Source organism: Triticum urartu, chromosome 1 (assembly GCF_003073215.2).
Source record: "Triticum urartu cultivar G1812 chromosome 1, Tu2.1, whole genome shotgun sequence".
Taxonomy (NCBI): Eukaryota; Viridiplantae; Streptophyta; class Magnoliopsida; order Poales; family Poaceae; genus Triticum; species Triticum urartu.
Window position 1 is genome coordinate 32,979,697 of NC_053022.1, and position 12,803 is coordinate 32,992,499.

General features: G+C 50.2%; 1 protein-coding gene across 1 annotated transcript; it reads left to right on the forward strand.

Annotated features, from left to right (window-relative positions):
• The first annotated feature begins 5,313 nt into the window (after positions 1-5,313).
• Positions 5,314-6,075, forward strand: LOC125547168. Its single transcript, XM_048711178.1, has one exon. The coding sequence runs from the start codon at positions 5,314-5,316 to the stop codon at positions 6,073-6,075; it is 762 nt and encodes a 253-aa protein (XP_048567135.1).
• Positions 6,076-12,803: the final 6,728 nt, after the last annotated feature.

Below are 12,803 nucleotides of genomic sequence, written 5' to 3' on the forward strand. Positions count from 1 at the left end.
CTTTTCTACATGGACTTTTATTTTTTTGCTTATTTTTATCTTGTCTATATTTTTTTACTTTGTTTCTTTGTGTATTACCCAAAAATAATGTTTTATTGTGTTTATGTGCTATGTTTTTTTTCACGAGCGCACCTTAAAGTTGCATACATAACACTAGGCATGCAACTGCAAGTGTCGCCCTCGACTATAACTGACCTTTGTTCTATCAAAGAACAGTGGAAGAGGGGATGGGCAGTTGCATGTTTTTCACAAGGCATGCAATTGCAAATGTCGCCCTCGACTACAACTGCATGTCTACAAGCGAATGCAATTGACTTTTGTTCTGTTGGTGGGCGGCAGGAGAGGGGATAGTTGCATGCCTCAGACTAGGCATGCAACTGCAACTGCATGCCTACCCACCCTATTGCAACTGGTCTTTTTGTTATGTCGGAGGACATCGGGAGGGGGGCGTAGTTGCATGTATGATTGTAGGCACACAACTGCAAGTGTCACCCCGACTGCAATTGCATGTCTACCCATCCGACTACAACGGACCTTTGTTTCGTCGGAGTGTGGCGGGAGAGGGGTAAGTTGCACATCTGACACTAGGCATGCAATTGCAAGTGTCACCCTCGAGTGAAACTGCATGCCGACACATCCAACTGCAACTGGCCTTTGTTTTGTCAGTGGGTGGCGGGAGAGGGGGGGAATTGCATGTCTGACGCTAGGCATGCAAATGAAAGTGTCACCCTGAACTGCAATCGACCCTTGTTTTGCTGGAGGGCGGCGGGAGAGTGTGTGTGGGCGGAGTGAGGTAGTTGCATGTCGGACACTAGGCATGCAACAACAAGTGTTGCCCCAGAATGCAACTGCATGTCTACCCAAACAACTGCAATTGACTTTTTTTTGTCGGAGCATGACAGGAGGGGGGGGGGGTAGTTGCATGTCTGATAGTAGGCATGCAACTGCAAATGTCACCCTCGACTCTATGGTGTTTGTCGGTGGGTGGGGCAATTGCATGTCTACCATTAAACACACAACTCCAAGTGTCGCCCCAAGTGCAAATGCCCGTCTTCAATGCAACTACAACTTTATGGTGTTTTGTCGGGGGAGGGGCAATTGCATGTTTATCACTAGGCATGCAACTGTAAGTGTCATTCTCGAGTGCAACTGCATGTCTTCAATGCGACTGTAACTGTGGTGAAGAGGGCAGTTTCATGTTTGTGACTAGGCATGCAATTACAAGTTCATCCCCCGACCACAACTCTGTGCCGTTTGTTGGTGGGGAGGGGGCAGTTGCATGTCGTCTTAAAATGTACGCAATTGGAAGTTTTGCCCCAGAGTGCTACTGCATGTCTTCGACGCTACTACAAACTTGTGTTGTTTTGTCGGGGAAGGGACCGTTGCATGTGTGTCATTAGACATGCAACTACAAGTGTCGCCCACGACTGCAACTCTGTGGTGTTTGCCAGTGGGGAGGGACAGTTGTATGTCTGCCACTTGGCACGCAACTGCCAGTGTCGTCCCTGGGTACAAGTGCATGTGTACAACACGACTACAACTATGCGGTTTGTGGTGTTTTTGTCAATGGTTGGTGGCAGATGCATGTCTACCACAAGGCATGCAACTGCAAGTATCGCCCCGACTACAACTCTGTGGTGTTTATCGGGGGTAGGGCGGCAGTTGCATGTCTGTCACTAGGCATGCAACTGCAAGTGTCGTGCTCGACTGCAACTGGCGCCAAGGGATATTGGCCACTTGCATGTATACTGCTAAACCTTCAACTGCATGTGTCACAATCAGCCCGCAAATGCGAGCGGTACAACAAGACTGCAACTGTGAATTTGTTTCCTATTTTTTAACTTCAGTTTTCTTCTCATTTCCCTTTTCATTTCCACCTTTTTCTATTTTTATCCTTTGTTTTCCATTTTTAATTTTCCTTTCTCTATTTTATTATTTTAATTTTTTCCGCTTGTTTATCTGGTTAATTTGCTCTTTTCCCCCTTTAATATGATTTTCATTTCCCATTAGTAGAACTATATTTCCTTGTGTGTATATGAATATTTAAAAAATACATGTTCAAGTTTTTTCTAAAAATAATTAGTGAGCACTTTTCCGATATGCGGTGAACATTTTTTCAATATGTGATGAAACATTTTCTAGAATTATTCATGCAATTCTTAGTAAATGTTCATGTATTTTAAAAAAGTGTTTATGTATTTGAAAACATAATTCATATCTATTGTAAACTGTCCATAAAATTTAAAACTGTTCACGGTTCTTAAAAAATGTTCATGTAATTTTTTGAAATTGTTCATGTAACAGAAATGATGTATATACTATATATACCTGTGTGTGTTGTCTTTTGTCCTTCTGTACTTTAACAACCGCAGACAGCAAGTTCATAGCTCGTCAGCAAGCAATAGAAGCACAAAATTATTATTATTTCTTCAATATCGTTGCTTTGTGTTCAAATCCTTTGTATTTTTCATGAACAAAAAATGACAATAAGTTATATGCCCATCTAAAAAAACACTACAAGCATGCACCGTATTGCATATACAATAATTTTTCCGGAAAAAAATGCTATGATTTGAACAAAAAAAGTTACCTCGAGGTTGTAGCTTTTTTTAGAAACACTAAGATTGTAGCTGGATAGCAAAACACATATTATATTTCCAGTCGTACAGCCCAAGTACAAGAAGAGGAAAAAAATCCGGCAAAAAGCAACAGATCGCAGGGAAAAGAAAAAGATGAGATAAAGGCCCAGTAAAAGTACAAAGCCAACCCATAACAGCAAAAACACGCAAACAGTCACATAAACGAAGCAGGTCTGGTTTGTACATGTGCTGATGTCATATACGTATGCTGATATCATCAGTCAACTGAGTCTTCACGAAGTCTCAGTCAACGGAGAACTAGACAGACCCTACATGCAACTGAGATTTTAATTTTGTTTTAATTTTTTTAACATGAAAGATCTTTTTTACAATACAAATTGTTTTTCGAAGAATGATTTGAAAAACAAAGAGCGAGCAAAGATGATATGGAGAGTAGGAATTATATTTTGTGTTCTTTTTTCCATTTTTGATATTTTACTTCTTTGTCATAAAATATATTTTTATACAACTCAAACCCATTTTAAAAAATGATGAGAAAAAATATGCGACAAGTACACAGATAAGAGAAGGAACATAGATCTAAAAAAAAGAAAAGAAGCAACACAGATGTAAACAAAAGAGAAAGAACATAGCACGAGCACGTGAGGTGCAATGCGGAAGGGAAACGTTTCAAAACGGTACACCGGCCGAAACTTTGGCCGGCCGCTTCGTCACGCAACGCACTAACACAGAGGCCCCGTGCAAACAGCTTCACGCGATGCACTCGTTCCCATCCATTCGTTCCTCACGCCTGGCTCTATCCTTTCTCAATCCAATCCAAGCCTTGGCGACGACGCCACCAACCGACAGCCGTGGCGTCCTGCAACAGGGTGCTGGAGACTGGCGGCGACACGATCCTGAAGACCGGCAGCGACGAGAAGCTGGAACGACGCTGGCGGATGCTACAACCGCGGGGTCACCGGAGCTGCAATGACCTTGGCCGACGACATGGGACGGCCCCATCGGTGCTGGAGAAGACGCGCCATGGCATGTGTCACCTACCCCCTCATCCTCATGGCGCACTCCGTCCATCCATCTAGCTCCACTCCAACGACGACCTCCCCCCTAAAAACTACAACCAGCTGAGCTAGAAGCTGCAACCGTCGTCTTTTTTTGCTACTACCGGTGACAGATTTGCTACATTCATCACAACGGGTCTGCGACCTACTAGGGCGGTGGCTTTTTTGTTGCAACCGTCCTAAGATTTTGCTACTACGGGCGGGATTTTTGCTACATCCATCATATGTGGGGGGAGACCGCGACCTGCGACGGCAACAGTGACAAATTGATGCAAACAGACATGGAAAAAAGCTTCAACCGGCCTAGTATAGGTTACAACCGATGGAGAAAAAAGCTTCAACAGGCATGACAGAAAAGGTTCAACCCTCATGGAAAAGATGGAAGCAGCTACGAAAAAAGCTTCAACCGACTATGAAAAAAGCTTCAACCGACGAAAGAGTAGTTACATTCATTCATATGAAAGCTTCAACCGGCGAAAGAGTAGTTTTATCCTACCACTACAAAATAAAAATAAAAAGCTACAACCATTGTTTTGGAAAGTTTCATCCATTGGATTGAAAAGTTTCAACCCTCTTTTCCAAATTAACGACGGCCATTGAGAAGCAAAATAAATGAGGCAACCGACGACAAGAACTTTTGCTGGAAGAGTTTTTTGCTGCAACCGTCACCATTTTTTGCTATAACCTGCGACGAATTTTGCTACATCCATCATGGGCGGAGCTGCGACCTACTACGGCGGTGACTTTTTTTGTTGCAACCGTCCTCAGATTGTGCTACTACCAGCAAGGAGTTTTGCTACATCCATCATGGCGGAGTCGCAACCCACGACGGCGGCGACGCCAAGTTGCTGCAACCGTCGTACGTTTTTGCTACCACCGGCATTTTATTCTGCTACATCCATGAAGGGCATAATTTTTGCTACGACTCATGATTTTGTTTTTGTTTTTGTGACCAGAAAATTGAAGGACATGGTACGGCGTGAGCTTGACGACGGGGGTGCTGCGGCCATCTCCACCGGAGTTGCCATGGAGGTATGCGCGGGCGGCCAAGGATCCTATGCGGAGCACGAGACCGAGGACGAGCGCATGCGGCCAAGGATGCGGCGGCGAGCGGAGGTTGCCAGCGAGCACGAGGGCGAGGACGAGCGCGGGCGGCGCAACGGCAAGGCTGCGAACAACTACGGCAGCGAGCTTCAATGGCGACGACGGCGAGCTTCAACAGCGACGACGGAGAACTTCAAGGGCGACAGCGACGGCGACAGTTCCGATTTGGGTCGAAGAATGGTTGCTGCAACGTTTGGTTTGGTGGAGCCTCGTGTGCGCAGATCTGACGGCCTTCACCATCTGCATTGGACGGCTCGGCCTCGACCGGCCCAGCGCACCAGCGCAGATCGTTGCCCAATGCAAAAGAAGAAAAATGGGCCGATCTGCAGGCCCATGCAATGATCGCGAGTGGAGAAACAAGCAGCGATACGTAGAACAAAATCTGGCTGAGTTCCTCTAGGAAAAGTAACAAAACCTGGCTGAAAACAAATGTTGCGCCATAAAAATTGTACGCTGACGTCAGCCGACTGAGACTTCGCCAGACCCATATATTAAACTGGAGTGGTGACTAGAGGGAGCATCGTTCCAGTAGAACGCAAGGCTAGGCGCACATGGAGATGGAGGCCCCGTCGTCGTCGTCGAGCAGCCGTGTTGCCCCCGCCCCACTGCTCCCGCCGGTTCGCTACTACATGCTGGACGAGCACAACGAGGAAGAGGAAGAATGGCTATCCCGTCTGACGTCTCCGGGCGGTGAGCCTCCGGGGCCATGCCTGGGCGCCGGGTGGCTCCCGCCGCCGATGTCACCTCGCGCATGGAAGGCGGCAGCTGCGGCGGCCCAGCAGCCGGAGCCGCCGCAAGACGAAGAAGAAGATCCGGAGTCGGAGCCATATCCATACGACGAGCAGACACTGTACGCACCACGGCTAGACCCGGTGGCGCGGCAGCGCCTCCAGACGAGCCTGGCCAAGTCGGCCGCCCAGGACGCGCTGCACCACTACAACGCCAACGCCGGCAACAAGGTCAAGCTCGAGCTGACCAGGGCCACGAGATATGTCAGTCTTCTGAACAGCCAGGGCTCGTACCACCATATCAACTTCTTCGCCACGGCCATGGACCAGGAGGATGCTACTTCTTCCCACACCACGGGAGAGCGCTTCTTCTTCGCTGAGTTGCACGATCAGAACAGGCGTGGCCCTGGTGGAGCCAGGATACGGACTCCAACTTGCTTGTGCTCGCTGGACGGAGAGGCAGACGATCGAGTCGGCGGTCTCGCCGGCAACTGGTTTGCCGGAGCTCAACCGTGGCTCGTGCCCGTGGATTACTGCCTCGCGTGTGACGATGAGATGAAGCATCCCAAGGACGGCGCCTCCTAACAAGCCGGTCACCTTTACGCACTGCCCCAGCTAGGGCAGGGGAAACCGCGCGCGCTAATTTAGATTGATTATTTTGATACTCCTTGTAGTAATGGCGATGATCAAACTCGCTGAGACAAGATTTGGCGTAGCGCAATGTCATGCTGCTTTTCTTCTTTCTCTCTATCTATACAGTTCTACTCCACAAGCGACCACAAGACGTCATGTCCTACCTGGACAAGGAACTGCATCTATCAGGTTTTGTATAGCTAGCTCTTATATAGGAGTATATAATATCCACGTTCATAAAAAAACAAGTTTAGACATTGACACAAAAACATACTCCAGTATCAGTTTACCAAAACTCACCCCATCGTGGTTGTTGCCTTGGCCGACGTAGTTGGCAGCGATGTTGAGGTCAACGACCGTGCACGACGATCCTGGAGACCCGACAGCACCGCACATGCACCACCACACACGCGCAACATGTCCACGCATGCACACGCATGTGCACACACCGTAGTAGTATGTGTAAGGACGAGCACGCATGGGAACCAACAACACGGAATGCCGATGAGGATACACCGTTGACGCGTAGGTGTTGTTGATCAGGCAACGGGAAGGGCGGGAGACGATTCGGTGGGGCTGAGGCGGTCGGTTTAAGTGTTCTAGGTAGGGCAACACAACACGGGTTGTCACCATTTATGGCCATGTAGAACAAATGGTTACTAATAATTTAACACCGTAACACTGATCGGCTATCATACATGACCGACAAGTTTTAAAGATCAATGTATCAGTGTGTTTTCAATTCTGTGGTGATTATTTAATTGAACTGTGGATGGTGGATTCCTGCACAAGTTTGGGATGCCTAAACAGGCCTTAGATTTCATCTCCCAAATTAGTAGGACATCGCATCAACAACTCCACCACCCATCAAATGTTTGGCACACATTTTTTTCTCTCAAATATGCACGAGTATGCATATCATATATTAAAGAAGAAGGGCAAAGCATGCCTCCACAGTTACATTACAAGCTTGTACGGCCTTACAACACGTACACGCTCCACTTACATCCACACATCCTACTCCTCCCTGTTCATCCACCTATGTAATCCACCCAGGAACTCCTCCAACTTTCCTTTGAACAGCCCTGCTGATGCCCATAATACACACTCGGATTTGATCTTGTCCATGAGCCTCTCCACCGAAGGTGAGCGCCGTCAAACACGATTGCATTGCGATGCTTCCATAGCTCCCACATGACCAGTAACAACATAGTATGTATGTCCTTGGTGCCGAGGTAGTCGTTTCCTTTCTTGGCACACATCCACTCTCCTAGCTCATCCTCGTGGTTTGGCCCCCATCCAATCTTACCTAGTGCCTCTCCAACCATAGCCCACACTGTCCTGGTAAAAACACATGTGAGCAGCACATGGTTTAACGTCTCCGGTTCCTGATCACAGAACGGACAGGCTGATTGGTGCGGTAGCCCTCTCCTCGCGAGCCTATCTGAAGTCCAACACCTATTTTTCAGGGCTAACCATGCAAAGAAGAGGCATTGCGACGGTGCCCGGCATTTCTAGGCCAGCTTCGACGTGGGCACCACTTCCCGACCCCAAAACCTGCCTGCATATGCTGAGCGCACCGAGAACTTCCCACTCGCATCCCAGGACCATGAGAACTCATCTTGCTCGCCGGGCATTGGCTCCCACGCCGCAACCCTCTGCCATATCTGGAGAAACTGCTGTTGTGCTGCTGCATCCATATTCAGGCCGATGTCCAACACCCACTGCCCATTGGCTTCCACTTGCCCAATCGTCCTAGTTTGTCGAACCTTATTTGGAATCCTGTTGTATACGTCTGAAGCCATCTCTTGTATCCTCATTCCGTCCAGCCATCTGTCTTCCCAGAACAGAGTGGATTCCCCGTTCCTTGCGTTGACCCTTAATGCAGCTTGGCATACTTGTATGGACCTGTCCGGCACTTGAATTGTGAACTCACTCTAAGGCCTGCTCCCATCAGCACGTTTCAGCCATGGCCATCCTGCTTGCATCGCCAGATTCATCCAACACAAGTTGGGGATGCCAAGGCCACCCGCCCACTTGGGCGCGCGTACAGTCTCCGATGCAACGATACAATTGCCACCGTTGGCCTTCTCCTTGTTGTACCATAAGAACCCTCTGCATACTTTGTTCATCGCCGTAATCGTTTTTATTGGCAACTCCAGAGCCATCATCGCATGTATCGGCATGGCACACAACACAGACAAGACTAGCGTCAGTCTTCCACTCTTTGGCATTAGTGCGGCCTTCCACTTAGGAAAACGGCTGGCCATGCTGTCCACTAGGTATTGAAGCTGCGCAGCAGATTGTTTCCTTAACGCAAGCGGCAGACCAAGGTACTTGATCGGAAAGGACCCAACCGGGCATCCGAGCTCATTCGCGGCCAACGCGATCTCCTCCTTTGTGCACCTAATTGGTAGAGCTGCAGATTTTGCCATGTTATTGTGTAAACCGGAGCCTTCTCCAAACAGGGCTAAAATTTCCCTACATGCTTCCGAATCCACCAGCCTCGGCTTCATGAACAAGACCACATCATCCGCATATATTGACAGTCTTTGATTCATGCCTCTCGTAGCCAATGGTGCCAACACTCCTCTGTCTACAGCTACGTCAAACAACCTCTGTAGCGGCTCCATGGTGAGTATGAACAGCATAGGAGAGAGGGAATCACCCTTTCTCATCCCCTTGCAGTTGTAGATTGTTTCCCCCGGTTCTCCATTCACCACCACTGTTGTAGTTGAAGTGGCTAAGATTCCACAGATCCAAGCCCTCCACTTGGGACCGAATCCAAGCTATTGCATTACTTCCAGTAGGAAAGGCCATTGTACCGAATCAAAGGCCTTAGATATATCCAACTTGAGCAAAACCGCAGGCCTCCTTAACGCATGCAACTGCTGTGCCATACACTGTACGAGCATGAAATTATCATGCAAGGACCTCCCCTTCACAAACGCACTTTGATGGTTTCCCACCAGGTTGGGAAGTTCCACCGCAAGCCTAGTCGAGAGAACCTTCTCAAAAAATTTGATACCTCCGTGCACAAGATTTATCAGCCTGAAATATCCCACCTCCAATGCACCTTCCTTCTTCGGCAGGAGAGAGACAAGTGATTTATTGATTGCTGCCATTCCCATCATATCCTCTCGGTACATGCAGTCCATAGCTTTCATGAAATCCACCTTGATAATGTGCCAGCACACGTCGTAGAACCTACCTGTAAAACCATCAGGCCCTGGTGCCTTGTCCAAGGGCATGACCTTTACCACGTTTTCCACTTCTTCTGGCGTGAACGACTCCTCTAGGTGCAGCAGATCCCAGTGTGGTAGGTCTAGCTCATCGAGATTTAGAGTATGCTCCTGCTATTCACAACAGCCAAAGGCTTGCCCGTAGTACGCGTCCACTGCGGAGGCGACCTCCTCCTGTCCCGTATACAACCTCCCATTTTATCTAACCGAGTGCATCACATTTTCCTTTGCCTATGGCTCGCCTGATGATGAAACAGTCTCGTGTTTCCATCCCCCTCCTTTAGCTGCAACAATCTTGACCATTGCCTTGCAATTGATCTCTCCAACGAACATAGCCCCCGAAGTTTTTGTTTCAATGTCTTCCTCATCTCCCTTTCCATGTCCGAAAGAGTCCTTGAATCCATTGCCACATCCAACCTCATGATCACTTCCATGACAATGGCAATCTGCAACTTGACATTGCCAATCCACCGATCACTCCAAGTTTGTAGGGCTTTTGTCTTGGCCCTCAATTTATTGTGCAGCGTGACGTAGTCATTGTTAGCCGCTGGTGTTGAGTCCCAAGCCCTCTGCCCTATCTCCACAAAACATGGCGCCCTGACCTAGAATGCTTCAAACTTCATGCCAATCTCCACATTCATATCCAACATAAGTGGGCAATGATCCGAGATCGCCGTCCCAAGGGCAGATAAGGAACATGCCGGGAACGCAGCATCCCACTAATTAGATACAAAAACGTGTTCAATCTTCTCAAGGGTTGCATTCTGGCTCTCATTAGACTATGTGTACCGGCGCCCATTTAGATACAACTCCTTCATCTCAAGTCTATTTAGCCTCGCCCGAAACCTTGCCAACATGCATTTGTTAATAAGATCATTGCTCTTATCCTCCTGCTTTGCTATTAAGTTGAAGTCTCCCGCTATCAGCCACGACCCTGCGTGCAAATCCCTGATGTCCGCAAGCTCTTGCAAGAACTCCACCTTTGCCCCATCCTCTTGAGGACCATACACACATGTCATCCACCACTCCGCAGCACCCGACGATTTTACCAACGCCGTGAGCGAGTTACTTTGGTAGTGTGGATTGGATAGCCTGGTTACGGTCTCATCCCAGGCCACTAGAATTCCACCACGCGTTCCCACCGTCAGAACATAATAGAAGTTGCAAAATTTATTCCCAAGACATTGTTGTACAGTCGGTAAAGATATCTCATGCAGCTTCGTTTCCTGGAGGCAAACAATGCTCGGATTCGCCGCAAGCACTACTTGATGCACGACATTTCTACGCGGGGGGGGGGGGGGGCATTAAACCCTCTCACGTTCCACACGATTACTTTCATGGGCAGTGCACACATCACAACATCCTACGTATTCCACCCGTACTCCCCTCCTAGGCCACCGTGGCCTCCACGAGAGATGCATCTAGAACAGGTGCCGCCGGCGACTCCCACTCAAACAGAGCCAGCACGGCCGCAATGTGAAGATCCGACAACGGGCGAGAGAACAACTGCATGTACATGCTGAGAGCTTCATCTGATATGATTTCCCCTTCATGCACCAAGCAGAGCCTCCGAATGATCACCTGCTGAAGTTTACTTGCCCCATGCCTTGCAATCCTAGCGCTCTGCCTAGGGGTGATATCCAGCTGCCTTTTCTTCCGGGGCTTCCGATCATGCACATCTTGCATACGTGCATCTGGCCTCATCAAAATGGGTGCCAAAGACTTGCACATGCTCTCACATAGGCGCACCACATCCTCATGCCCAGCTCCCTCCCGACCAACAGCCACGGGTGTGCATGGCGGCACGTCGCCTGCATGCGTCTCCTCGTTCTCCGATAAACTAACCTGGAAAAAATCCCATGCATGCACCTGCCTACGGGCATCTCAGACTTTGCCACCAGATCCGACTCCTCCCCTGAAAAGCTAACCTCTGGCACAACGCAATCCTCTACTGCCAATTGCCGTGCCCCCATTGCTTGCATGAGATCCGTCCCATCCAACCCCTGCTGGCAATCCACAACTGCCAACTGTCGCTCCCCCATCGTCTGCATGGCATCAGTCCCATCCTGCCTCGGCTGGCAATCATTGTATCCCGACTGCATGCCAACAGTCCCATCCTGCCGCGGCTGGCAGTCATCGGGTACTGCACCCCCATTGCTTCCCGCCACTAGGCCCGACAACAAGCCAGACCCCAGCCACGACCCAATCGGCAACTCCACCGTGCCGACCACAACATTCCAATCATTGCGATCCCCTAGCACGGAGACATTCAGCGTCGATCCCAACTGCTTCTGCGGGTCCCCCGAACGCCAACGGGGAAGCGTGACTGATGGCGGCGATCCCAAGGCGAAGCTATCCGCCTCATGCCGCACCAACCCACCAGCCTCATGCCTCTCCAACCCCAATCCCGATGCACATGACGACACCGGGTGGGCCGCTCCAGAACCCTCCACCAGGCTGTCCTGCACCTCACCGGGCACCTGGCTCCCGACCGTTGGCCCGATAGCCCCGACAGACAAGCACTGCCCGCCAGCTACAGATTTCGCGACCCCACCTACCTGCCTTATCTGCACGTCATGCTCCCTTTGGTGACTCAGCTTTGCTTTATTTTGAACGCCACTTTGACCCGCTTCCGGGGGCGGCACCGCCGAGGAGCATACCGCCGACGGCGACGACCCAGCCGGCCCACCAGCATCTCCACCATGGCCTGGACGCCCTCTGCCGTCAGCCACACCCCCATCCGTCGGCGGCGGCAATAGCTCGGGATCATCGTCCTCATCCACCACAGGCTCGACCAACTTGATGATACGAATGTTGTACCATGACATGGACGCCCTCGCCGCACGCGGCCGGATCCTGCCCCGCCGCCAACGCGGCTCGATGAACAGACGTTGCTGCTCCGGAATGCAATCTGGCCGATCAGTCCGCAACCAAACCTTGTAGCTCGACATGTCATGCCTCCTCGCCGTGCTGTCCACCACTCCAACCACCAGCCCCAGGCCATGGATCACGGAGTTGGCCGCCCGCCTCATCCACGCATGTGCCGGCACCCCCACTAGCGCAATCGGCACAAGAAACGACAGCGCTGCTCCGGTGGACTGCGCCTGCCTCAACCACGGTCGTAGAGACAATGTGAACCCTACCGACGACGACGGCGATAGACCTCCCTACAACATCATCCTGTCACGAGTACTCTGCTCCCGGCATAACACCAGAAAATCCTTCGGGAAGAACGCATGAATCAACATGTTCGCAGGCCCAATATGAAACTCCTCGTGCAGCACGGCCGCCGCTGCCGCCAGGTGCACGGCCGGCCTGGTACCCGTGATTGTCACAACGACCGCCTTGGACAACTCCTCCTCCATCATCCAAAGATCCTCCGCCTCCTCCATGTAACAGTACTCCACGACATCCACGGCCGGGCGGCGCTCCAGCAAT